The following is a 27,665-nucleotide window of genomic DNA, read 5'->3' as shown; positions in this document are numbered from 1 at the left end:
ACTGACCATGTATTGCTAATGTCTGTTCATGAATGAGATTTATGATTATCTTTAATGGTCTTAGAAAAACTCAGAATACATTAGGTCACAAGTTTAGCACTGTCAAGGTTCAGACATTTATCTGGTTTCAGAGGATTTGGTTTGGATTCATCAAGAATGAAGTTATAGATCAACCCAGAGCTGAAAACCTGTACCTGACTGCCTGTCTTAGTCTCGTTTTACCTCTATCCAAAGGAAACCATCACAAAGATTCCAATATAAAGTGCTTATCTCACCCGCGTTCTCTGCCTTCACAGGCTTCGTGCCCATATGACCCTTTCTATTTTCATTCCTGTTTATGTTCTGCAACCACATCCAGCTTGTTGCTATAGACGGTTTCTCAGGATTTAGAGCTCTGAGAGACTGAGGAGAAAAACAAGGACTCCTTACTTCTTTCACCATTAAAACCATGATAATGAGAGTCTAAAATAAATGGGTGTCACGACAAACTGAACTATACACATTCCTGTCCTTTAATGCTTTTCGGGTCTCTAAAGAGACTTAGACCTTACTCCACTTAATAATCCCCACTTTCTTATATGTCACCCATATGTATTACCAAGGGTCTCAGGTTGGGGTGAAGAGAAAGGAAAGTTGAGGGTAATCATAAGAAAAGAGAGAAGAAAGCTAATTTTCATCTGAGCATAAAAGCTCTGAAGATCCCTTGGAGGCCTGTCTTAGTCTGTTTGGGCTGCTATAACAAAATGCTACCAACTAGGTGGCTCATAAACAACAGAAATGTACTTCTCACAGTTCTGGAGACTGGAAGTCCAAGATCAAGTATCCCGCAGATTTGCTGCCTGCGGAGGATCCACTTTCTGGTTCATAGCCAGCGCCTTTGCTGTGTCTTCATGCAGTGGAAGGGGTGAACTAGGTTTCTGGGGCCTCTTTTATAAGAGCACTAACCCCATTTGTGAGAGCTCCACCCTCATGACCTAGTCACCTCCCAAAGGCCCCACCTGCTAATACCATCACATTGGGAGGTTAGGATTTCCTCATCTGAATTTTGGGGGGCACAGACACTCAGACCATAGCAGTGTCTTTCAAGAGTCACCACTGTTGATGCACTCTTGCAGGGACCTTTTTCAAAAAGTGAAATCTTAAGTTGAACTTCTCAAGCAGAAGCAGAGCCTGAGGCAAGGATTCTTGCTAAGGTTGTTCGTTGGTGCAGGGCTCTCATGAGAAAGGGGAGTGAAGGGGAGTGAAGGCAGTAGAAGAGGGCAGGGAAGAAAAGCTAAGCCAAGAATGTGTTCTCTGTTCCAACAGGAAAGCTCTGGAGCAGAGTACATCACAGAGCTGGGTCACCTTTAAAGCAAGGGTCCCGTGTCAGTCAGTCATTGGGTGAGGTCTGTGTAGGTGATGGGAGGTGGGCACTGCTCCTGTTTGGCAGAGGATGATTCTGCAGCACTCACGGCAGCTCGACTTCCAGGCTGGGTGTTATCAGTATTCACTACCACTAACACCAAGTTCGGAGTAGAGATGCTGCCAAATCTATGGTTTCAGACGGCCCACCTGGAGTGCCCAGCAATCAGCGAATTCACGGGGTCCTTGATGAAAGCGCAGAAAGAGAGAACAAGTACACAGAGGCATTTATTCTGCTTTAATTTATCCAGTTTTCCCTCTAAGTTGAGTATACGATATGTTAAAGCCAAACATTCCACGTTGCTGGTGTAATCACTTTGAGGGCAGAAACTGTGTCGTACTGGTTTTTGCACCCTGAAGACTTAACCCAGTCCTTAGTTGATAGAATTTTGACTTTGCTGCAAAAGACTGTGAATAGCTGATGTCCATGGCTGTGTGTGGGTGACATCAACCAATTCAGTTCCACAGTTTCTCAACCTCAGCACTGCTGACGTTTTGGGCTGGAGAAGTCTTTTCTGGTAGGGGCTGTCCTGTGCACTGTAGGATGTTTAGCAGCATTCCTAGCCTCTACCCACTAGATTCCAGTGGCACTCCCCTCAAGTAATGACAATCACAAATGTCTCCAAGCATTACCATATGTCCTCGGGGCATGTGTGTGTGTGTGTGTGTGTGTGTGTGTGTGTGTGTGTGTGTCTACACCCATGCACACATCTTCCCTGGTTGAGAATTATTGAGTTAGACCCTTTGACCCAACATTATGTAGTTTGTTGCATTGTCCATGAGGTAGCTTGAAGCATTGAAGGCAGCTATTCCGTTCTTTCATTCATGTGGACCAGCTAATTGAAGCACTCTTAACACATTGCGTACGGATCACGAGAATCTTCACGAGGGATTTAAACCCCGCCGTATGCAACGTGTTAACATCAGATTCTTAAATCAGAAAACAGGCTTCTGTATGAAGTGTGACAATTAAGTTCATGAACTTGTTGCAATGATGTTGCTAACCTTTTTTGATATCAGAGGGATTATTCATTATGAATTTGTACCAACTGGACAAACAGTTAACCAAGTTTACTATTTGGAAGTGCTGAAAAGGCTGCGTGAAAAAGTTAGACGACCTGAACTTTCATGGCTCTTGCATCACGACAATGCACCAGCTCACACAGCACTTGTCTGTGAGGGAGTTTGTAGCCAGTAAACAAATAACTGTATTGGAACACCGGCCCTACTCACCTGATCTGAACCCCAAAGACTTCTTTCTTTACCCAAAGATAAAGGAAATATTGAAAGGAAGACATTTTGACGACATTCAGGATGACAGCTCTGATGGACATTCCAGAAAAAGAGTTCCAAAATTGCTTTGAAGGGTAGATTAGGCACTGGTGATGGTGCATAACATCCCAAGGGGTGTGCTTCGAAGGTGACCATAGTGATATTCAGCAATGAGGTATGTAGCACTTTTTATAGGGTAAGTTCATGAACTTAATTGTCAGACTTCGTATGTGAGAGGAAGGGTAGGGTAAGTTAAGATTGGCCTTTCAGGCCAGACAAGTGGGATTTAAATGCACTTACAATTTCATCACTTACTAAGTAAATAACTAGGTAAGGCTGTTAACCTCTCTGTGCCTCAGTTCCTTCATTTATTAAATAGCAGGTAATCTTAACTGATGGGCTGTTATGAGGATAAAACGAGTTAATACATTATGACGTGCTTAGAAGAGTGTAGCACATATTAAGAGCTCAATAAATGCTTGTTGTTGGTATCGATGGAGAAGAGAGTGGCTTCCACCACTGGTCATCCTGATTCCTTATTGAGCCTTGTTGCCTCTTAGACTGAGGGTCCCTGGCCCGTGCCTGGTAGCTAGGACTCAGTCCTTTTTGGTATCACCTACCACCGCCCTACATCAGTCCATCAGAATCTGGGCCCTATTCTCACTGGTCCATCTTCTTAAAGCAGCTTCATCAAATTTGGGGTGGGGTGGGGGGTGGCATTCTCTCTTCTCTCTCCATCTCCATCTGTCTTTCTGTCTCTGTCTCCCTCTCCCCACCGCCACAACCCCCTTATTTGCACTCTAATTTTTGAGACCAGTTAAAGATCTGAGGGGCTAGTATTGCCTCAACTGTTTTTGCTTGTTTAGGAAGACAAAGTTTAATGAAAACATTTCTGTTGCCAGGTCAAGATGACCAGTACAAAGTTATCTTGAACTGACTTACTCAAAGGATTGTTCTAAAGCAATACCTATTTCATATGACTCATGCATAGTCCTTCACTTAAGATAGCACAACATTCAGGGGAAAAATAACCATTAGACAAGGCACAGCTGAAAAAGTGAAGTGGTATAATAAACTGTTGTTATCATCCCACACGCTGAAAATTAATCTGAAAGATCTTCTCAGTGGTCTAAGTGGAATTTGTCTGATATAAAACACATTTTGCATTGTCATCGTGTATTATGTACCAAATGTAGGCATCACATTGTTACAGCTATGAAAAGAACTGAGGTACTTTCTCTATGATGTTATTTTTGTTCCTGTTGTTTTTTGTTTTTGTTTTTTGCTGCATGTTATGTTAAATTGCTAAGAATGGCTCAAAGTATATACTAGGGGTCACTAATTATTTATTAAAGAGATGGAGAAATTTCAAATCTTTGAAGCAGTCCACACAACTGTAAATCCATAGTCTGTTTGTAATTCTTACAAATGGAAAGTTTGACAAAGATGAATGGTAAGCTGAATTTTAATAACCAAGCTTGATATACTTTAGTTGCAAAAGGGATGATTCAGCACTGACCCTTGAGGCGGGGACCAATAACTTACTTCTTGTTGTGTCTTAGGCATAGTTTAAGAGCAGTTGATGGTACTTGATGATTCCATTTCTAGATGGAGTCATTTTTTTATTCATTCATCAAATATGTCGTGAGTGTCTACTATTATTGAGGGAAGAATGGCATTAAATAAATAAACATGTCAGGAGTGATGAGTGCTGTGGACAGAATATGCAGGAACACTGGGATCGAGTCACTGTTTTATTCCAGGAGTTCAGGAAAGTCTCTAAAATAATGGGTGCCCTAAGCAAAGACACATTGGAATTTGCACTCTTAGGTCCAACTCTCTGAAGCTGTTTAGAGTTTTCTCACTGTTGGAGGTGTGTTTGCCTTGCAGTTTTCCATGTGTGGGTTGGGATGAGCATAGGAAGAATAAATGGAACAACTGAATGGAGGCGGGGTGGGAGCGGGGTAGGTGAAAGACAGGAGGAGATAAACTGGCTGGATTTGGCTGAAGGAGAGGGTTGGGAAGGCTGTGGTGTTTGTATCTAAATGATCTCTCCCCGGGCACAGAACTGGGACAAATCAAGTGTGTGAGCACTGTTAGGACCTTTGGGGAGACCTGACCTGGTCGCAAATCCTCTCCCTAACTTGTCCTTTGCCATTTGTCAGTTTAACTTCCACCTCTTTTGAAGCTACCTCTTTGGTGGTCGTCCACACTTTAGTCTACACTTACACCAAAGTTTCTTCTTTGAAAGTCTTACCTAGTGCTTTTAACTGCTTGGCTCCTCTGTCAGTTAAGGTTCTGCAGGAAGACAAGCTACTCTGTGTCTTCCAAGAATGGAGTGTTTAATATAGAGGCTTACACCACTGCTAAAAAGGCTGGGGAGTGAAGGACAGGAAGTCACCTCCACAACTTCCTGAAGCGCCATAGCAATAGGTCCTGTAAGCTGGCCTGGAAGCCACTAGGGAATCTCAAGTATTGCTGACTATGGCACAGATAGATGGTTCTCACAAAACTTAACTGAAGCTGTCTTTAACTTACACAAATAAGTTACACAACTCTCTCTAACTGCCTATCTGGAGATAGAAATAGCCTCTTCTTTTCGACCTTCCAGGTTTTACCTGAGCACCCCTCATCTTCCCAGGGGGAAGGGGATTCTGGGAAATGTAGTCCCAGCTTCTCCACAATATGTGAGGAGACTTCAGAAGGAGGGAGCACAGGTGCCAAGCTGACATCACAAAGTATAGGGCAGCCACCAGCCCTCCCCCTAACAGAGTTGATTGGGCCACCTGTCCTTTCAGTTAAGTTTTGCTAGCCCCTCCTCTGTCACACCCAAATGGTTTTGCAGTTTATGTTATGAACCCTAACGCTGCACCTGAAGGTGATAGTAGATTAGCTTTTTCTGGTGTTTTACGTAGGCATGGCTGGGCAAATTGCCCACAGTCCCAGTACCTGCCCCACACCCACGCCTTTGTTCTGATGCTGACACTGTACTGTTCTCTTAAGCAGAGCTAAGTTCATTGAGACCAAATCTTTAATTTGTTGGTCAGACAGTAGCAGTCACAGCCTACATAAGGAAACAGTCATGTGTTTGTGATGCAGTTAAAAGGGGCAGAACGAAGGAAAGACAAGCTGAAAACGCCTTCTGCACTACTGCCCACAAGAGGAAGGTTCTCGCCACCACTTCTGGCTCCTGTGGTGTTAAGCAGATCATCAGGCACATGGATACTTAGTATCTGTTATATTCCAGGCACTGTGCCAGGCTGTGGAGAATCAAAAATGAAAGTGTTCCAGTTATCTATTGTTGCATAACAACTCCAAAACTTGTGGCTTATGACATCTCTCAAATCTGCAATTGAGCAGGGCTCAGTAGGAACAGCTTTTCTCTGCTCCGTGGGGCATCAGCTGCAGCAGCACCTCTAGGGGTCTGGAGGACCCTGTTTCAAAATGGCTGAATTACGTAGTTGGAAAGTTGGTGCTGGCTGTGAGCCGAGAGCTCAGTCAGGCCTGTAGGCTGTGGACCTTGGTTCCTTTCCATGTGGACGTCTCCATAGCCTTCTCTGAGGCTCCTCTGCCTCAGGCTTCCTCATGACATGGTGGCTGGGTTCAGGCAGAACAAGACAGTGCATTTGTATGATCTGGACTCAGGAGTGTTTCTTCTGCTTCATTCCACTGGCAGAGGCAGGATCAAAGGGAAGGGACACAGATTCCATCTCTCAATGGACAGTGGCAAGATTCTAGAAGACATATGGGATGAAGGCTGTTGTCAGGGCCATCTTTGGATACTACAGCCTGCCACAATTTACTCAGTGTGTTTGAGGAGCTTGTTGACTAGCAATGAAGACAGACATGAAATGGGCGTTTAGAATACAGCCTGAAGAGTTTCTGTAAAAGCACTAAGGGAACTTCAGACTCTGCCCAGAGGTTTCAGGAAGGTTAGAGGAAGGGACCTGTGTCTTAAAGGATGAATAGGTATTTACCAAGCAGAAAGGTAGCAGGACGTGGCACTCCAGACTGGAAACAGTATGAGCAAAGGGACCGTAACTTCTGAGGGAGGCATCATGGCTCCTCTGTACATCTCTCCTTCTCCAGTTCGAGTGGGAATCCCACAAGGACCTCACGGCTTTCCCCACACAGCTGAGCATATGCCTGGCTCATCATTTCATCTTGACTTTCACATTGTTTATGCTCACTCATCAATTTCGCAAGAATGTAATTTGTCAGCTATAATTGTTCTCCTAGGACTTCATGACTGGAATGATACTAGTCAGATATGTATTTTATTTTTCTACTCTTTTATTTCTTTACAAAGTTATCTAACTTAATATCGTTTAGTTTATTTGCAACCAAATCCATCCCACTGTACTTCTACTTAAATAAAGTCATCTCGTTGCTAGATTTCTTTCAGGCCAAGGGTTTTCCTAAACCAACTATACGAGCTATTACCTGCAAACTTAACCAAGATCATGATGGTCTTCCAAGAAGATGGTATTTATTTCTCACTAGAGTTCTTGTTCTTTACCTCCATTCTGACTTTTTCTACATATGGTTGAAATTAAAAAGAGCCTCATGGAAGGCTGGGAATAGAGCAGGCAGAAGAATGAAGCTGTACTGCACACAATTTTCCTTGACCTTAGCAGTCCAGTGGGTGGGAAAGAAAATGACATGCAATGAGACCTCATGTCCATTAGTGTTTCAGAAATGCATTAGGTGTTCTCTCGAGACCTCTCCTCCACAGTCTGTGGGCTCCTGGGTTTAGCCAGGATATTATTTTGGATTGCTCAGCAGTAAATCACTTTGGCATTCATTTGCGGCTGCCTTGGTTCAGTTTTTCAGACTCTAATAAGTACCTGTGGGTCCTCTGAAATCTAGTCATTCATTTGGTGACTCATGGATACGTGATGTTTGAGGTGCCTGATGCGGGAAAGGAATGCCATTCTCTGTACAAACTCCAGTGGAATGAAAACCTACTAGTCTTGATTGTTTTTGTCATGCCGAGTTCTATTTGGTTGGCAAAACAAAGATAAACAATCAGCAGGTAAATACTGAATTTTACTTTTCTTTTCCCTATTTATACTTAGCAAAGCTGTACCTTAATCGCTTTAAAATGAAGTCTCTTCAGGGAAGGACAGTTCTAAGTAAACCCTTAAATACTGAGCTAATACCTGGAGCTGAAACTTGCTTTCAATTGGCTTAAATATTCCAAAATGTCACTGGGAAGTACATGGAATATGATAATAAGCCTGCTGAGTAATTGTCCCCGGCTGCTTTTTCAGCCATCATTTTATTTCCTTCATTACTTAGCTTCAATTTCATAGTCTAGCATGATGACCACTCATTTACAAGCACCTGAATTCTCTCATTCCTTCGTTTCTTTGGCTTTTTTGCATGGCAAAGCCTTGACCTTGATGGAACACCACCTTCTTCGTGCCTGCACCTGAGTGGTTGAATGTTGCTATAGAAGACCGTGCAGACAGGTTCACTTTAAATCATGACCACTGTCTTAGATGAGAACCAAGGAATGCCCAGTGAGCCTAGGAGGTTTGCAGGCCTCCCTAGCCCCCCATAACAATGAACTAACTTCATGCCTCCCTCCCACCTTCCCTTCCCTTTCTTTACCTCCTTCTTTCATTCATTCATTTTAAAAACGTCATTCAATAAATATAAAGTGCCTGGCATAGTTTTCGGCATTTGGAATACGTGGGTGAACAAAGAGCCCTTATCCTGTGACACACATTCTGATGAAGGAACCAGGGAACAATAAACATGATAAATAAGTAAATAACATAGTATGTTTGAAGGTGATAAGTGATATGGCAAAGGAAAAAGTAGAACAGGGTATGAGAATGCTGGGGGTGAAGGTTTAGTCATTTTAAACAGGGCATTGGGACGGGATCTCCCTGAAGGTGACATCTGACTGAAGAGTGAATAGGTGAGGGAGCTGGCCGGCAGTTATTTCATACTTTCTTCTTATCTGTCAACCCTCCCCCCTCCTTTATCTGTACCACCCCATCCCCAAGCACACACAGGCTTTGCTGATAACCATGCTTATACTCTGGTAGAGAATAGAAGCAATGGGACAAGAACTGCTGCGACTGTCCCCACACTCTCTGCCTTCCCTTTGTCACTATGCAGGGAGTGTCTGCTGCTATCTCTGGAGCCCTCCTATTATGTGCTGAATCCCCTCCCCTTTCACCTTCTCAAGGACTTTGCTCCTGTAAGTGTCTCCTCTCTCTCCTGCATTATCAGTTTTTCCTCTCTACTCAATCATTACCAACAGGCTTCTGTTACTCATCTTAAAAAGAAAGATGCTTTGACTCCCCTGTTCTCCTCCAACGGCCTCCCCATTTCTCTTCTCCACTTCACAGAAAAACCTTGAAAGATGTTCTGGCATCATTGTCTCCTTTTCCTCGCCTACCAATCTCTTTTCAAATTGGTTCAGGCTTTCTCCCTCAACATTCCACAGTAACTGCTTTTATAAAGGTCACCTATCAACACATCCAGTGGTCACGCCATCCCTGTTATTTTATTAGCCTCATCAGCAGCATTCATCCAAATGATGGCTTTTTCCTCCTTTGAAAGACATTCTTTTAAAAAAATATATTAAATTTATTGGGGTGACACTGGTTACTAAAATTATATAGGTTTCAAGTGTACAGTTCTGTAATGCATCATCTATATATCACATGTGTGTTCACCACCCAGAGTCAGTTCTCCTTCTGTCACCATATATTTTGACCCCGTTTACTCTCTTCTATATCCTTACCCTCTGGTAACCACTAAACTATTATCTTTGTCTATGAGTTTTTGTTTCTTTATTTGTTTGTCTTGTTCCTTTGTTGCTTTCAGTTTTATATCACACATATGAGTGAAGTCATATGGTTCTCAGCTTTTTCTGTCTGACATATTTCACGTAGCATTATAATCTCAAGATCCATCCATGTTGTCACAAATGGCAGTATTTCACCTTTTCTTATGGCCGAATAAAATTCCATTGTGTGTATATACCACATCTTCTTTATCCAATCATCTGTCAAAGGACACTTTGGTTGTTTCCATGTCTTGGCCACCATGAATCACGCTGCAGTGGACATAGGGAATGTGAATTGGTGCAGCCACTATGCATGTTCTTCATAAAATTAAGAAGAAAATTACCATGTGACCCAGCAATCCCTCTTCTGGATATCTGTCCCCAAAACCTGAAAACATTTATCCATAAAAACATTCTTTTCCTGACTCAGGAGACATGTCATGCTCTCCTGGATTTCTCCCTTCTTTATTGGTCCTTTTTCCATCTCCTTTGCTTGCCGTCTTCTATTTGATCTCCAACGTTAGAGCATCCTAACATTTGGTCCTGGGTCCTCTTTCTTTCTATATCTCTATCTCCCAGTGATCTCATGACATTCCACACAGATCTTTACATGATTTTTACATGTCACTCAAGATTTTGCCATGAGGCTTATGGCAACAGGGTTCAGTTCTTGATCTCAGAATAGCAGGGGGAGAGAGAAGGAGACTGCTATTGTAGTTACCAGGGACCCAGCGTTACATAAACTTCCTCCGGACACCTGCCTCTGTGGCAAGGAGAGGTGAATCAACACCAGTCTCCAAGGCTTCTGCTCTAGCTCAATAGCCAGAGCTCATCATATGCCTGCAGCCTGGTACAGTGGGCTAGGAAGCCCATGTACTGTGAAGGAGAGGAGAACCAGGTGCCAGGGACACACTCATGACACCTACAAAACATGGTTTCACATAAAATATATATTAATACATATAATATCTAATGATGTATAATGATCTAATATAATTATGTATAATAATATGTTACTATATAATGTTATCCAATAACATACATAGTTATCATACATATGCGTATACATGGCTTAGTCTTGTAAAGTAAGCAAAGTTGTCATAGCATCATTATACCAACGAGGAACTGATACGAGTCGTGTTATAATCTATCAGCTGCATTTCTCTGTTATCAGAAATCATGTGAGCCCTATTCCTTGACAGCTTTTTTATAACCTTCAGGTCAAAAGCACATCGTACACTATATTGCTGCATACACTGTTACTGCATTCTCCAATCCTGATCAGCATTCCACCAAGAGACAAATACACTATGCCTGGGAGGGATGTCATAACCTTTCCAAGAGCATAAGAAAGTATTTCCGAAGTTAAATTACTTCTTCACTGGCAGCAGACACCCTGCTCATCTGTCCTTTCTGGGTCATGCTTCTTTCATGGCTGTGAATCGCTGCAGCTCTTGAAGGGCGTAATGATATGTGGGTTATTGATTGGGTCGGAACTATTTATAGTTATCAGTGGGCTGATGATTTGTGATGATGTAAAGTGTAGGTGTGATGATACAGTTGTCCCTAAGTTCAACTTACCTAATACGCCACCTTGAAGGAATAAGGAGATGTTAGAATGATCTGTAACAAGTGAAAGAACTTTTGAAGTTGTGGGAGTCAGAATTGACATTGTTTACTTTGAGGACAGATTTATTACTGCATGGAGGGGGCATCCACGGAGGGAGCGTTTTCTCTCCTGGGCTCCCAGAGGATATTAGACCAACTACTAGTCATATTCATCACACTATTTGTAGTTGTTATAATACTTGCTCTGTTGAATTGTGAGTTCCCTGAGGTCCAGGACCATGTCATAGCCTTCTCCACATCCCTAGGGGCCAACATATTGCCTAGGATGTAGTCAGGATTATCTTTAGGCATTTGTTGAATGACTTTGTGAGTGGTTATGTTATGAGGAAGAGAAGACACTTGCTTCACACAATAAATCTGTGATCCTAAGCAGATGATGGGGAAGAGTATTACACCACAGTGTGCATTCATTAGCGCTACTTATCAGATATAATTTTTCTTCCTGGTGACCTTGTAGACAAATGGTTCCCTATAACCACTTCTAGCCAGTGGTCAAGGTGCAGAAGTGACATGTGTCCTGATGAGTCCCTCTGAGCTCTGCCTGTCCTTTGGCACAATTGATCCATCAGTGTGACTCACAATCACTACAGTGAGCTGAGCTGCGATGGACACGTAGCACAAATAAGAAATCAACCTTTATCCTAGCACACCAGCCAATAGAAATAATGGACTTCTAAATTTTCTGGTAGCACATATAAAAAGTAAAAGATGAAGTTAATTTTAATATGTCTTATTTAATCCAGTAGATCTAAATTATTATCACTGTAAACGTGTGACACAGAAATTAAGGAAATACTTCACATTTTTTTCAGATATTCTAGATCTTCAAAATCTAGTAGATATTTTCCACACACAGCACATCTCAATTTGGACTAGCTATATTTCAAGTATTTAATAGTTGCATGTAGCCAGTAGCTACCATATTGACAGTACAGCCTTGTTAAGTTTTTGATATTTGGAGCTAGTTGTTGTTGCAGCCTAACTTAGCCTATCCTAATTGATACACCAAACGTTGATTTTCTTCAGTTATCCTGATGCAGTAATTTTCCTAGGCTTGACGTAGGCATCATTAGTGTTGATGCAGAGTAACCAAGTTGTATCAGAGTTCACTTAGTAAAATATTTGAAAATGTGTGCTCAGCAACTCAGCACTAGTTCTCTCCTGATTGTGGCATAGAGAAGTGTTTCTTTGCACCTTTCATAAATTTAAACCATATTAAACCTTTGTAGTGGCAAGAAGATGAAATTGTCCTATCTAATAATAGTGTTTGAACAAGCTAATCAATAATTCAATAATGTCAGAGAGCTACTCAGAGCCTTGGTCTCAAGAGGCTCATAAATTAACTTAGAAACATTCATTCTCAATGACAAAGTGCTTAGTAACACACTGGGTGCTGGGGATACAACTGTGGAGAAGCTAAACAGTCTCTGATGGCCATTAGTGGAATACGCATTACAGAATTAATTGAAATATGACCTATATTAGTTTTATATTGCATAAGAGTTTATCTCCAACTTAGAGGTTTAAAACAACATATGTTTATCATCTCATAGTTTCTGTGGGTTCCGAGTCTGGATTCAACTCAACTGGATCTTCTAATCGGGACCCCACAAGGCTGCCATCAGGTGTCAGCCAGGCTTCATTCCTTTCTGGAGTTCAAGGTCTTTTCACATGGTTATTGGCAGAATTGAGTTCCTTGTGGTTGTTGGACAGAAGGTCCCCAATTTCTTGCTGGTTGCCAACCAGGGACTGCTCTCAGCTCCTAGAGGCCCCTCATGATGTCCTGCCCTCACCGGCCCTTGCACAACACAGTAGCTCACTTCTTCCAAATCAGGAGGAGAATCTCTCTGACCTTGAGACTCTCTTTTAAGGACTCACATGATTAGTTCAGACCAATCCAAGGTAATCTCCCTTTTGGTTAACTCACAGCCAGCCAATCAGTATCCCCATCACAGGAGTGCTATCCCCTCATATTCGCAGGTTCTGCCCACACTCAAGAACAGTTGGTTATTCAGGATGTGTCGACTGGGCAGGTGGGAATCTTGCAGGCCTTAGAATTCTGCTCACCATTTAACTTGGGACCTGACAGAAGAGTATTTACCAGGCAGAGAAAACAGCGTATGAGAAAATCCTGAGACTGTCAGGCGTTTGGCAATTGGGAAAAAAGAAAGAAGGCCCTTGTGACTGCGACCCAGTGGTACAAGATAAGGGAGTAGCCAGATCGTGCATTGGCCACTTTAGTGATTTTCATGAGAGCCATGGGAAACCATAGATCACATGCCTTTTTAAGGATGTCTCTGATGTCAATGGGAATATACAAGGCACGAGTGGAATTGGAGGAAGCCCAGTGACAGGGCTGTTGCACTCTTCAAGGAGGTAAAGGATGGTGGCTTAAAGGAGGATGGTGGCAGTGGAGGTGGAGAGAAGTGGACGAATTTGAGAGGAATTTAAGAGGTAGAATCAATAAAATGTAGTGACTAAATGGATGTAGGGTAAGGAGAAAAAAAGAAGTCAAAGGCAACTTCTGGACTTGAGCAACTGGGTGGATGGTTGTGCCGTTTCCCGAATCTGGGGGCACTGAGGAACAGTTTTGCCAGAGACACAGATTCATTTTAGACACATAGAGTGTGACATGCCAGTGAGACAGCTGAGGACAGATACCATGCTGGCCATTGGGTGTGCTGATCTGGAACTTGGAAGAAAGGCCTGGGGCAAAGTTACGAATCTGGGAGACATCAGACAATAGGTGACATCTGAAGCCATTGGGGAGGGATGAGCTCTCCCAGGGAGAATAGGTAGATGAGAAAAGGGCCTGGGTGGAGTCCTCAGGGAACCCTCCTTTAAAGATGTAAGCCGCAGTGAGTGGCCATTTCACATACCTATTTCCTGTCGCTAATGCTAATGTCATCTTCAGAGAATGAATATGTGGTTATTTAGGAACATACAGTGCCTCCCAGGCTTCTCTCTACCAGGTACAGTCAGTGTATGTGAGTGTGTGTGTGTGTGTGTGTGGGGGGGGGGGGGGAATTGTGGAGAGAGAATTGCATCAAAATCAGCTGAAGAGTTTTTTTTGAACTACACTCACAATTCTGATATGTCCCTAAGGAAATCAAGGATTTAAAAATGCAAAAGTCTTTTTAGAGATGTATGCCCTCATTTTTCAGAGAAAACTGAAGCTCAGAAAAGTACAAGTCATTTACCCAGTGACACACAGCTGGTTAGGTGGCAGCCCCACTGAGAGGAGTTGAAATTACTTAGCAATTACTTCAAGCCCTGTAACCCTACCATCAGTTTCAGAGACTAGATTCCACATCCACCAATCAGCTGTCGGTTAGTGGAATGCCCACGTAAGCATTCAGTAACTATCAGAGAAAGAAATTCTTGTTACTTGAACCACCTACTGTACAACTGTGTCAGCTTCAGAACAACTCTGCAAGGTGGATATTATTATTCCCACCTTACAAATGAGGAAACGGAGGCTCATGAACTAAGTAACATGCCTGGAAACACTCAGGCAGTGAGTGGCAGAACGAGGCTTCAAGTTTGTTTATACCACGGGCATCACATTCATTTTAGAATGCAGAGGGAACTATATATGGACTGTACCCTGACTTCCATTATGTAACTCAGCATTTTTCCAAAAAACAAAATGACAGTGGGATTGAGTCCAGGAGAAAATATATTCACGTTAGCCCCAGGTTTTCTCCTGTGGAGAAGCAGTTCTGAAACCCAGCTCTCTTTGCAACAATCTGAGTTTCCTCCTTTCTCACTGTGTGATCTTAGCCACCGTGCCCAATCTCTCTGTGCTTCAGTTCCTCGTCTGTAATAGATCAGGGTAATAATGATGCCTGCTTCACAGGGCTTGTGTGAAGAGTAGATTTAATGTGTGTGAAAGCCCTAAAACACTACCCAGCATGTAGTATGCACTGTGCGCCTCTACCGCTCCTGTTTTCTTTCTCCACGAGGCTTGTCTGACTTCCCAGTTGGAAATTAATATCTCTTTTTTGCCTCAGCATTTTAGGGGTTTGCTTTGTTTTACTAACAGCATAGTTATGAGCAAGTAATACCCAGGTAGCTGCCTAAGGGATACAGAACAGATGCCAGTGGCTACCCTGGTGTGACACTTTGTCCTCGGTAAGTGGAAATGTCATGCATATTTATACCCGGGACCCTTCGCCTTTGACTCTTCTCACTGCCAGGAATGCTGTCTCCCTCGATAAGGAAATAGCCTCTCTCTGCACTTTCTTCAGATTTCTGCTCAAATGTCACCTTATCAAAAGGCCTGTCCACACTACTAAAATAGCATCTCCTCTCACCATTGCTTTCTCTTTCCTTACCCTTCTTTATTCTTCTAAGCGTGCCATCGGAAAGGTGTGTTGATTGAGGGCCTGTGTCCCCAGTAGAACTTGAACTTCAGTGGAGTAGGGATTCGGTCTGTTGAATGTTGCTGGAGAAATGCGTGTCCTTAGAGGAACGTGTAGCAGATGCTCGGTGCTGTGGAGGGACAGGAGACAGGACCTGGGGACTTGACTCTCAGAGTTTCTTCTAGTTTAGCCTTGTAAGCAAAGACTGTAAAATCCTTCCCAGATATTGGTTCCTTATTTGTCATCTTCCCAGGTCATCACTTGGAGGAGTGCTGTGTTCTTACCACCACCACCAATATGGCATGGCTCTTCTTGGAGTTAATGATAACTAACATGTTTTTAGATGCACTGTGAGCATCTTACCTGGATTATGTCATTTAACACAATTCAATAGATTGATACAGAGGGTGCCAAAAAAATGTATACACATTTTAAGAAAGAAAAGAACTGTGTTAAACTTGTAATACTCAATATATGCCGATAACAAAAGATGAATACAAGTCACGTTTGACGTCTGCACTGACAAGAGGTGCTCAAAGTGGTCACCATCAGAGTCCAGACACTTCTGATTATGGCAAACATCGTTGGGTAGACTTCTGTGGCGAGCGTGTAGACTGTTCCAACACCACAGCAGAAGAAGCAGGACTTGTTGCTATGCGAGGCCTTCCGTATCTTCCCTTGTGCACATCACACCATGCGTCTCAAACTTATCACGAATGCGTGCAATTGTTGGGTGTGTTGGAGGTTCTGTTGCATATTCACGCTTCCATTGTTGTATTTCCACAACGTTCTCAAATTTCAAATACCACTTCAAAATGGTCTTGCACTCCTCAAGTGACAACCATGTTTCTGCTGTTTTCTTTGACTGTCCTGTCTGTTGCATGTGACGCTAGCATTCATTTGATTAACGCCATCTTTGGAGTGAACGTCGTACTACACATTGCTACCGTAATTCAATTCAACTTTGAAAGGTAATACATAGATAACATCTCTTAAAGTGTGTATACGTTTTTTTTGGCACCCCGGTATTGGCATTATTTCCCATTTTACAGTTGAACAAACTGAGGCTTAGAGAGGTTAAAAAAAATAGTTTGCCCAAGATCCCAGTGATGGTAAGAGATAGACATATGACTGTGTGCAGTCCAACCTCAGAGTCTGCATTTCTAACTAACCTCTGGAATTCAGCTGCCTATGGACCTATGTTCTCTCCCAGAGTGAACCTCATCCAATACTGGGGATTTTAATATTGTCTTATCTCGGCCTCACTTACTTTGTATCCCTGGCCCAGACTGCTCGCCTGAGCTCCAGACTCATTTATCGAACTACGCACAAGCCATCTCCTCATGGGTTTAGTATCTTGAACTTAACACTTCCAAAACTGAACTTACGATCTTTCTCCATGCCCCTACTCCTAAACTTATTTGTCCCTTAGTGTCCCCTTCTCGGCAGTGAGATCAAGGGTCACGAGATGCAGAGATGTGTATATCTGTATGCATGTCTTTGAGGGATAGATTGCTTGGAGTAGATAATAGCATGCTATTTCTTCTTTTCCTAGCTATCACCTTGTCTAACCTTCCCTTGCTAAATTGAAACATACCAAGGCAAGGACCATGATTTCTATATCTTTGCATTCTTAGCATCTAGTGCATAGAAGGTGTTCAATATGGACTTGTTGAATGAAGGCAAAAAGAGGAGGAATGTTTTCTGTGAATCATATCTATTTCTATTCCAGGTAGCTTCCATGCTACTATTTAATTTATCCTTTATTCTTCTAAGGATATTTCCCAGATTCCTCTAAATGGGCATTTTTCTTCTCACCAAGGGTCTAAGGGATTTTTATTGCAGTGTGTTAATGAAACAACTCTGGGTTTCAAAAAAGTCATTTTAATTTCTCTTCACTTTGACATTTGCACACCTGGATTTATGTGGAAAAGAATACTTAATAATGAGGAAAAACCCTATTTAGACACAGAAGCATAATCATTCAGCAGTAAACAAAAGAGTGATCCCTAACCCATATAATTAGCAATCCTCTATTTCATATTTATTTTTCTGGGCTGAAAAGCTCAGTCCCTTCTTGAGAAACTGAATATAAATAGTAAGCCTTATACACACAGAGAGACATACGCATGGGTGCATGTGTGCACACACGCACACACCCGCACACAGGAGCCATGAATAGACGTTCATCATCATTCAAGGGAATTCAGGTAACAGTTTTCTCAGGTTTATCAAAACAACTTTTAAGAGGTTCAAATCAAATCTCGGTTCCGTAGTACCATCAGTTTGCTCTTTGTTTTGTTGCTTTGTTTTCTAAAATACGAAATTCTTTTCAGATTAGTTTGTATAAACCGATAAAGGAACGATTCAGAGATTGTGCATCTTTAGTACATACAAAGCCGTGAATTTATTTCACCCTCGGAGTTCAGTAGGTAAAATTGACAAGGGAGTCAGGGAATATAGGTGTGGCATCCACTCAGTCTGGGATAAACATTTAGTTTCCCTGCAAGTTACTTGACCTAGTCTCTCCCTCCTCCTTTAAGAAATGGAAGGAAAGCCTCTCTCACAAGGGTTCAGTGGGAGTAAAATGAGGTAAGGTGTGAAAGTACTTCCAAAATTACAAAGCACTGAAAAAATCATAATCGTGATAAAGTGATGGCCTTATCATTATTCCAATTGAAATAATCGGAAACAATATGTCGCTTGTATCATGCTGAATGAATCCAAACAGCTATGATTTTATGCAGAAAATGGTTGAGATTGGAATTTCAGTTGACTCAGTATGTGTTCAGGTAATGAACTTGGCTTTTCCACACACAGAAGTGTGGCATTTGAAAGATGCCTTAAGTGGAATATACTAATGTTTCTTAGGTTCACGGGGATCTGCACAATAATTATTATTCCACTAGATGGTTTATTTTCTGTAACACTAGCCATCGCAGTAATTCCATGAAGAGAGTATATCCTAAGATGACATTGTGCTCTAAATCAAGGTTTGTCTGACTCTGTGAATCAGTCAGATTCTGTGAATCAGTTATATTCCCATATCGTCTGTCTAGTTGCACATTTTTACGGTTTCCCTCCTAGACAAGAGAGATACAACAGCGAGTGTAGAATCTTGTAGGAAGGCTAGGTGAATTTAATGAATGCCATTATCACAATTAAAATTTCCAAGTGAGAAAGCCACAAAACCTTCCCAGACTCTGAAGTATATCTTAATATAAACAAAAGACCCATTTTTATCAAATATACTCTTTCATCTGCTTTATAACTTGGAAAGCTGTACTATACATTGAGAAACAAGTGGTAATCTTCTCCAAAGCACAAAAATGCTCGACTGATATGCTGTGAGACTATCTCAGAGCAGGGCAGCAGTGCATTTGCAGACATAGATTGGACGGGACGGAGAGTTTTGTGTATGTGTGTGCTCTGTTTCCGTACGTTCTGGACAAACATTGCCACCCATGAGCTCATCCCTGCTGGCTTCTTAGTCCTGACTACCCTGTGCAGGGAGGACCTAATGTAATGGTTTACGAAACAGAAAAGTAACTTGTGCTGTGACAGCACTGGCCACCACATCTGCAGTGGTTACTGGCTTGTCCATTCCCTGGGTGGTTGCCTCATTCACAGTAACTTGCTGTCTTGGCTCAGAGAGAGACTTCATCGACAGTCACTTCCTGCCTCACAGGACACACAGCTTTCATCTGGGCCAGGACTAACTGTTCGTATTTCACCATATTCATGAATTACACAAATATTGGTTAGGCCCAGAGGAATCAACCATGAATAACAGAAACATCCCTTGTCCTCAGAGGGCTTTCAGTCAAGGGTCTGCTTGACCTGAGCCTGAAGATAAAACCTTATTGCAGCTTGAACTGCCAGAAAGTTTGATTTTTCAGAGCAGTATCAGAGGGTGCCCCGCCCCACCATTGTGGGTTTTGGCCCTGGTCCTCTTCCCTGTGGGAAATTCAGCATCACCAGAGTCCCTGAAAACATTGTATTATAGTTGACACTAGTTTGACTTTTATAATATCTTGAGGCGTTCTTTTGAATTAAGTGCAGTATTTATAAGCCCAGCAAGAAAACCCTGAGTGAGAATATGCGGAATGATGACAATTATACATCATCTATAATTGAAAAATAATTCCCTGTAGCACAGATTTACCCCAGCTAGAGCCTAACGTTGAGCTTCTATTTTTGTCAGCGATGTACAAATATCGGATTGCTTCTAAATACTATTACAAGGAGAGTTCAGCCACAAAGTCCTAACATATCTGTCAACATTCTTCAACTATAAAAGTTTAAATGACATGCAGTCCCGAACGACCCTGTGTGAGAAAGAGATGAATCAATCATCGGTCATGTTGCTAAATTAAACTGGTCTGGCTCACTGTTTTGTCACCTTCTACCTCTTTCCACAACCCAGCCCTCCTCCTGGGAAATGACTTCTAAAGGAAATCTCACTGGCAATGTCCTTTTGGCCAGAGACATAGACCAAAACCTGTTGGGTGGTTATCAGGGTGTGAAGTCCTAGTTTTACTTCCCTAAGTTCTGTGTTGATAAAAAGCCCCACAGGAGGCCAAGGTTTTGGATCAAAGAACACAGTCCTTTGAAAAAGCTCTGCCGGATACTGACCCAGATTTAAGTCTCACGTCTCTTAGGTCCCTCCATCTCCACCACCGCCAACTTTTCTTGTCCTGGATGATTGAGAGCACCCCTCCCTCTCTTTGCTTTCACTGCAGTGCGCTCTTATAGTTGATTCCCATACAGCAGCCAGACTGGTCTTTGAAAACCTAAATTCAAATGGCTTCCTAGTGTTCCTAGAATAAATTGCAGCCATCTTGTCATGACCTGTGAATCACTGCACACTCTGGTCCCTGCTCACTTTTTCAGCCTCTTCTCATGCCAATCTTTATTATTAATACACTCCAGCCTCTCTACTCTCCTTCTGTCCGTCAAGTGAAGGAAATACCAAGCAATTTCCCAATTTAGGGCCTTTGCTCCCAGAAACTCATCGCATGCTCTTTACCCACCTGGCTCCTTTTTTCATCTCAGCTCACATGTCCCCTCCTCAGAGAGGCCTTCCCTTGATCTCTTCTCCAAAACAGTGTGTGCCCCTCTCCCGGTAATTTTTTCCCCATTACTTTGTTATCTTCAGAGCACTCATCATTATCTGAATTTGTCACTCTCTTTTTAACTTTTTACCTATATTTTTAAAATATATTTTATAGAATGTAAATGTCATTCAGATCTCTACTGTTCACAGCTAGGTCTCCAGGGCCTGCCACAGTGGTGTATTTGTTGAATGAATATGTGGACAGGTAATGACCTAGGTTATGGCTGAAGAATGCTGCAAACTTAAACTCCATACAAGTTCATGCTTTCTAAGTTCCAACTCAATTTAAAGCGTAGGAGAGAGACTTGGATATGATTTTCAGTTTAGTTTCTTTTTTCTGTTTCAGTCTTCTCTAATAAATAGTGACATTATCTTTGTGAAGTTGCATGCCCCATGGGAAGTGCTTGGAAGATATGCAGAACAAATGAATGTAAGAATGCCTTTCAGGTAGGTGTAAATATATTTTCCCCTACTCTCTCTGCTGCTTCGCTGTACACCTAATGTGCTCCTCTCTCTGAACAAACAAAACTGAAATGCAGGCTGTGATGCTATTAGAGAAGAAAATCCTTTGAACATTTAGGAAGTGCAATAAGTCTTCATAATCAATAATGATTCCATAGCTTTTTGTGAAAATTTTCTGGCTAATTCATTCCTTAGTAGGTAGATATTTCAAGTGCCTGTGAGAAAGAAGAATTTTCCAGGTGATATTTTGATTTTCCAAGTGCCATTTTTGGAAGCCCCGAGTACAGCTATTTGAAGGGCCAAACTCCAGACGGCAGCAATACCAGGCAGTATTCATGGTCTTTACAGACAAGTTCCTTCCAGAAAATCGTTAAAATCTGCTTCCATAGAAACAAGTTCAAAAAGTTTCATGAAAACACACTTTATAGTTAAAAGTAACCTATTTTTAAATTTTAAAAAGTCAGTTTGTGAGTACTGTGCAAACACAAGCATTGATATTTATTCCAAAAGGAATGGAAACTACTTTGTGTGGATTGCTTAGTTGTTTAAAAGGATTAATTTACCTTTTTCTCACAGTGCATATTATTATTTTCCCTATTGATTAAGGAAAAGTGATCTTCATTTGCTAGGTAGAAATAAAGTATTAAGCCTGGAATTTAATCGCCAGAAATGTGGGTAGTCCATAATGGAATCTCCTGAAGGAAGTGGAGGGATTTAGTACCAAGGACAGTTCCAAAGGGTCTAAAGAATTGCATACTTTTGGTTTGCAATTTGCCAATAAAGTCAAGTCAGACAACAGGAAATACGTAAACTGGTGCCAATTCTAAAGTATACCTCTTAATGAGCTGTGAAAGGAATAGAGACAAAGAATCAGCTACGTTTTTAGAGACAGAGAGGAGCTAGGGACACATTTAGAGAAGGGCCATTTCCATTCATAGGCCTGTGATATATCTTCCTGGTACATATTATTTTCTTTCTTTGTTGGCCTTTATGTTCTAATATTAAATCAAAACAGAGGCTAGGATTTCTCGCATCTATTTGCCTGAAGGCAGCTTTCTCAAAGGAATTGAGATAAACACAGTTCTAATCTTTGGATTTATTTTTGTATATAAAATGTTACCAAGGAAATCTAAGAACTCAAGGATTTAAAATATGTGTATTTATCACTAAGAGAGAGAAGGAGTATCAAATTAGTCTTTATGGAAAATTGTTAAATAATACTATAGTTTATAGTTAAAGTCAGTAATCAATACTATATCTAAAATGAATTAGTAATATATCACACATAAGGACCACTACAAAATATGCTTAGACAGAGTTATAAATCAGATCAACATCTTCTGGCCAACAAAGCTCAAACTCTACCTTTTGATAAAAGTAACATAGTGAAACTTAGTGAAATTGATGCCCCCTCCCCAGTAGACATCTCACAAAACCTTCTGCCAGAACACATTTCTGGAGCCGAGAACCCGAGCAGATGGTGGAAACTCAGGCAATGTTAATGGACGGCAAATTCCCTGAGTACCTGCAAGGGTTTCCTGTATGAAGGGCCTGGCTTCATCATAGCTCACACTTCTGCAGGCCCATTACCTAGCAGAAAAAAGCTGTCTGCAGCAGCAGGACGTTTATGATGCAGCGTTAAGAGAATGTGATCCAAGCCATAAAATGAAAACCATCGTAACTGTGAATAATAATCTTCTTTTTAAATATAGGCATTCCTGCAGGACAACACTTTTAGGAGAAAATACTGTTAATGTACGGACACTAATAGGCATCATTAATATTGATGTGCTTTTACCTGAGTATGCTTTCACTTGATGCAATCTGGTGCATTTAAAATGTATGCTATCATCTCATCCAACATTTCAGACAAATAACTCTACCTAAGGAGGTATATGCGTTTCCAGAGGAGGAACTGCCCTGCCATAGCATTTCAACAAAATGTACAAACATCCATTTGCCTGGATGTAAATGCCCCATATAATCTTACCTGTATTTATTATTTTCTGCAGACTGCACTTCTGAATCCCAGGTTTAGTCTCCTTGGATTGTTATTTCTACAGTGTTAAAAAGAAGTTGAATTATAGGTTTCCAGTGAGACATTGCCAATAAAACATGTTTAAATACCTATATGTCCATGGATATGGTTTTTTTCCCTTAAATAGTCTATTTTCAGAGCACTTTTAGGTTTACAGACTATTGAGTAGATAGTACAGAGTATTCCCACATACCCCCTCTCACCCCACTCAATTTCCTTATTAATATCTTGCATTAGTGTGGTATATTTCTTATAATTCATAGACCAGTATTAATGCATTATTGTTATTATCAAAGTCCATAGTTTACTTTAGGGTTCACTCTTTGTTTTGTAGGTCTGTGGGTTTTGACAAATGCATTATGTCACGTAGCCACCATTATGGTATCACCTAGAATAGTTTCACTGACCTAAAAAAATTCCTTGTACTCCACCTGTTCATCCCTTTTCCCCAGCCCCCCACCAACCCGAACCACTGGCAACCACTGATCTTTTTATTGTCTCTGTAGTTTGGCTTGCTAAAAACATGGTTATGCTTTTAAGTTTTCATAGATAGGAAAAATTACTTTTGGTGTATAAACTTTTCCATTTTCCAAAAGTGAGGTAGCTCAGTAACAGCTCAGAATACATAGGAACTGCCTCCGTTGCATCGCTACTCCATTGATGGAAGCCCAAAATATGGAAAGGGAGATTGCGTTTCAATAAAGCATCTACTCCATGTTTCCTTCATTCAAACTACACCCAGAATTTTCATCTTTAATATTAAAAATTGCAGATACACAGAAGGAGGACAGATCCTTATTAAGTTTGATTCAAAAACAAATTCCGGGATTCCTTGGTTTACCTCTTTAATTCACCTGTAACCAGGGCTACTGATTAGGCCACATGCCCTTGTGTGGTTATTTACAGCTAGAAGTTGATACTGACTAGTTAGTGTTCGTCCCATACTGGTTGTAAAATATCTGTATTTTTATATTTCCCTTGCCTGTATCAAATGAGAGAAGTAGTCTGTAAACTTAAAGTGCTGTATGAATAAATATTAGTTAATATAATAGTGTCCCATTAAATTATGTGCCTTGCCAGCAGGCTGGCAGTCCATCTCTGCATCCCTGAAAAAAAAGCTGATCTCAGCTGAATTCATACAAATACCAATTGCTCCAAATCATCACCCTGTACAGGTTTTGTAGGCATAGTGGCAACCATAAAATTTATGGTAATGAGGAGAGGAAGAAATATCAATGGGAAATGTTTCATAAGATTGCATGGCTCAAAAATGCATGCCTGATGTTCCCACTACATTTCTCACTGTTAATCTCTTTTTAGTTTTTTCTTCTTCACCTCTTACAGGCTTCTATCTTCAATCTCCTTTCCTTCCTTGCTAGTTCAAACTGTAACTGACGATGGGTTTTCTTCTCGACTGGCTTCATTTTTGCTGTTCTTCCAGGAGAAAAATCTATTACCTGCCCCGCCGGTACAAGTTCATGAGCAGGTTAGTACCATGCTCTGTCGTGATAGTGTTTGTTTGATTTGTTGCTTTGTGTGCTCCAACAATGACAATGCATGCTGGGGAAGACGCGGTCTTTGTCACCTGGGGAAACTGGCTGCCAAGCACATTCCAAAAATAGCTAGTTCAGGTTAGCCTGGAAAAAAGAAAACAAAAATGAAAATGTCCCTCTCAGAGTGTTCTCTGTGACTTCTCCACACTTGAGAGGACGCAATTCAGCTGCAGGTATGTTGAGACTGTTTTTGTTTGCTTGTTTAAGCCCATTCTGTTAGATAAGTTACCAAAAATCCCAGCTGTGTAGGGTATCTTTGGCCAGAATGTTATTTATTTATTTATTTATTTATTTATTTATTTATTTATTTATTTATTTTTTACCCCACTCAAATTCCACTCGCCATTATATGTAACTTGAAATATTGAAGTACAGACAGTCACCCTTTCAAAAAGCTGGTAGTTGCTTGGCCCCCCGCATGGGTGGGGTCCTCCTATGTTAGTAATAATTTGTTAAGAAAATATGTAGATATATTACCTCACTCAGGAAGTCTTCCTACCCACTTTTTTACCACACATCCGCAGAAAAACAAGAACAAAAACCTTACTGTAGTGTGTATTTTTCCAAAGCTTGTTTCTCCTTATGGTTTGTTTAGAAACCAGGGAGAATCAGTGATGTTTCTTATTTTGATTGTGTTGTGATCATTAGACATCTAACTTCAAAATTGTAATTGGTCTTATGTGACCATTCACCCTGAGCTGAGTTGCTGGTAAAACTTGGAAACCACTACATTTCTCTGAAAGTCCTATACTTAGGTCAGTTGTATGAGATTTAGAATTCAAGTTCACTCTATTTATGCTATGCAGAATTATATGTAAAAGAGTAACTGATAGATTTTAGTGAGGTTACTCAAATGTACCTATGCTGAACAAAATATGGTGTGAGAATTGGCATCCAAAGAAACTAAGATGTTATGATTTCCTAAGATTTCTCGGTGTGGCATTCTTATTAGCAGTTCTTTCATTAGGCAGTAGCCATGGCATTTGAATTCACCGTGATTTAGATTCATCCTTTGTCACAAAACGTATACATTCCATAAAAGCCTGATGCTACACGTGAGCCTTTTCAGTAGTTCTTAATAGTTCTTAAACTTCAGCCAGCCTCAGAATCAGATGGAGGACTTAAAGTGAAACACAAATCACTGGGCCCCACCCTCAGAGCTTCTGATGCAGTGGTCTGTGGTGCGGCTGGAGAATTTTCATTTCTAACAGGTTCCCAAAGTGAGGCTAATTGCGGCTGGTTCTGGAATCATGCTTTGAAAGCCACTGCTCTGTGTGCTAGGTCCATCTCTACCTCCCCAGTAAATTAAAGATCTGCGTGACTATGGATCGAGTGAATTAAAACTTAAATCATATAAAACCTGAAGGAAACACAACCAGGTGATGAGAAGATTCTGCCAACTGTCATGGCATAGAATATCCAGTTTGTCCATATTGTTACAATCTGTTAAATGTGGTATAGTCCAAAGGCCTAAAGGAATAGGGAATAGGGAGAAGGCTTGCTCTTGTTCAAATTTGCCAGCCTTCATTACATATTAAACATAAGGCTTATCTTTAAATCTTGTCACAGGGTGACTTTGGGCATGTTTCTTCACATCTTTGAGCTTAAGTTTTCCACATTAGTAAAATAAGTGTTCTTGTTACTGTCCTATAGGGTTTATGTGAGGTTTAGTGCTTAGTATGAAGTAGAACTTCAATAAGTGGTATCAGTAATTATTATATGTAACATTCATAATAAGAACCGTATATCTTTTCATACCTCCCATTCCCTTTCTGCTTCTGAACTTGTTATCCATCTCCTCTAGTCTCTCCTTTGTTCCACCCTTTAGTGACTAGTCCACTCGCTCTCTTCTGATTCTACCTGTCGTTCTTTCCACTTACATTCCCTACACAGGCTTTGTCCATGACCTACACAGTCACCTAATTTAAAACCCAAGGTCACTCTGGATGATTTTCCCCCTCATGTAATCAGTCTTTCATATTCTACAGACGCTGCCCCAGGAATACCTCTAGAATCCATGCATTACTCTCTATTCCCTCTGCCATGGCCTTAGCTGGACTCTCATCACCTCTTGCCTATTTTACGTCAATTTCTCTTTCTCCTATGTTCTGACCCTCTTCCAGACTCTTCTACTCACCTTCCTAAGTAGCAAATCTGATCATGTCACTTGTTGACTTCCCCATAGTGGAAAAATAAAGTTAAAAGCCTTCCTCTTAAAACACAGCCCTTTTGTGAGTTGTCTTCACTTATCTCTCTCCTCCCATCACTCTTTGCTTCATCCATATTGAACACTTACTTATGGCTCCTGAACATATTATGGTTACTCAGGTTTATATGCCTTTGCATTTAGTGGTCCTTCTAGAAGGTTCTTTCCCATTTGTTCACCAAGATAATGCCTACTCAGCCCTCAAAACTCAGTCCACATGGTCAGGCCTTTTGACCAGGTTAATAATGCCTTTTCTCTGTTCTCGCATTGGTCCTTTCTGCCCCCCTCACCCATGACGTAGATGTCCACCTCTCTACCTGTGTGGTATGTGAAGGCAAGACTAGCTCATCCAACCCTATATTTCCAGCATCTAGCACGTAGTAGGTTAAGTGAGTGAATGAATAAATCTCCATACACCTGCACGAGGATTAGAGTGGGGAAAAAGAAGGTCACAAAGAAAAGAAGCATTGAAAAACCAGGTCTGCCTAAATTGTCACAGATTTGAGCCTGAAACATTTGCTCACCCTGCGAGGGAGGGGTGGGCAATGAGAGCTAGAAAGAAAACGATGATAAAAGGAACCACATTATCTCAAGGTTGGATAGGATATCAAATGTCATCAAATCCAACCACTTATCAGACACTTGGACCTCTGCTATGTGGTCATCCAGCCCATGTCTGAATATCCCTGGAGACAGGGAATTCCCAAACACATCTGTGGGCACCTCTGACAGAAAGTTCTTCCATAACCTCTGTTTAGCTTTCACTCTAAAACACACTCAGATTGTTGTTCTGCCTTCTGGATAGACAAATAATCT

The 27,665-nt window shown here is 41.3% G+C and overlaps 1 protein-coding gene across 4 annotated transcripts in view; it reads left to right on the top strand.

Annotated features, from left to right (window-relative positions):
- The window catches only part of ANO4 (anoctamin 4), a 359,351-nt gene that overhangs the window by 205,918 nt on the left and 125,768 nt on the right, over positions 1 to 27,665 (top strand). For all 4 annotated transcript variants that reach the window (XM_019732194.3, XM_019732195.3, XM_074326212.2 and 1 more), the window contains 2 exons: positions 20,937 to 21,037; positions 24,532 to 24,576. In XM_019732194.3, the coding sequence (XP_019587753.2) occupies positions 20,937 to 21,037; positions 24,532 to 24,576 (146 nt within the window). The remainder of the gene's footprint in view (positions 1 to 20,936; positions 21,038 to 24,531; positions 24,577 to 27,665) is intronic.

This window comes from Rhinolophus sinicus, chromosome 1 (genome assembly GCF_057876585.1).
Source record: "Rhinolophus sinicus isolate RSI-liver-muscle chromosome 1, RSI-T2T, whole genome shotgun sequence".
NCBI classification, from domain to species: Eukaryota; Metazoa; Chordata; class Mammalia; order Chiroptera; family Rhinolophidae; genus Rhinolophus; species Rhinolophus sinicus.
This window is presented reverse-complemented; position numbering and strand designations above follow the sequence as displayed.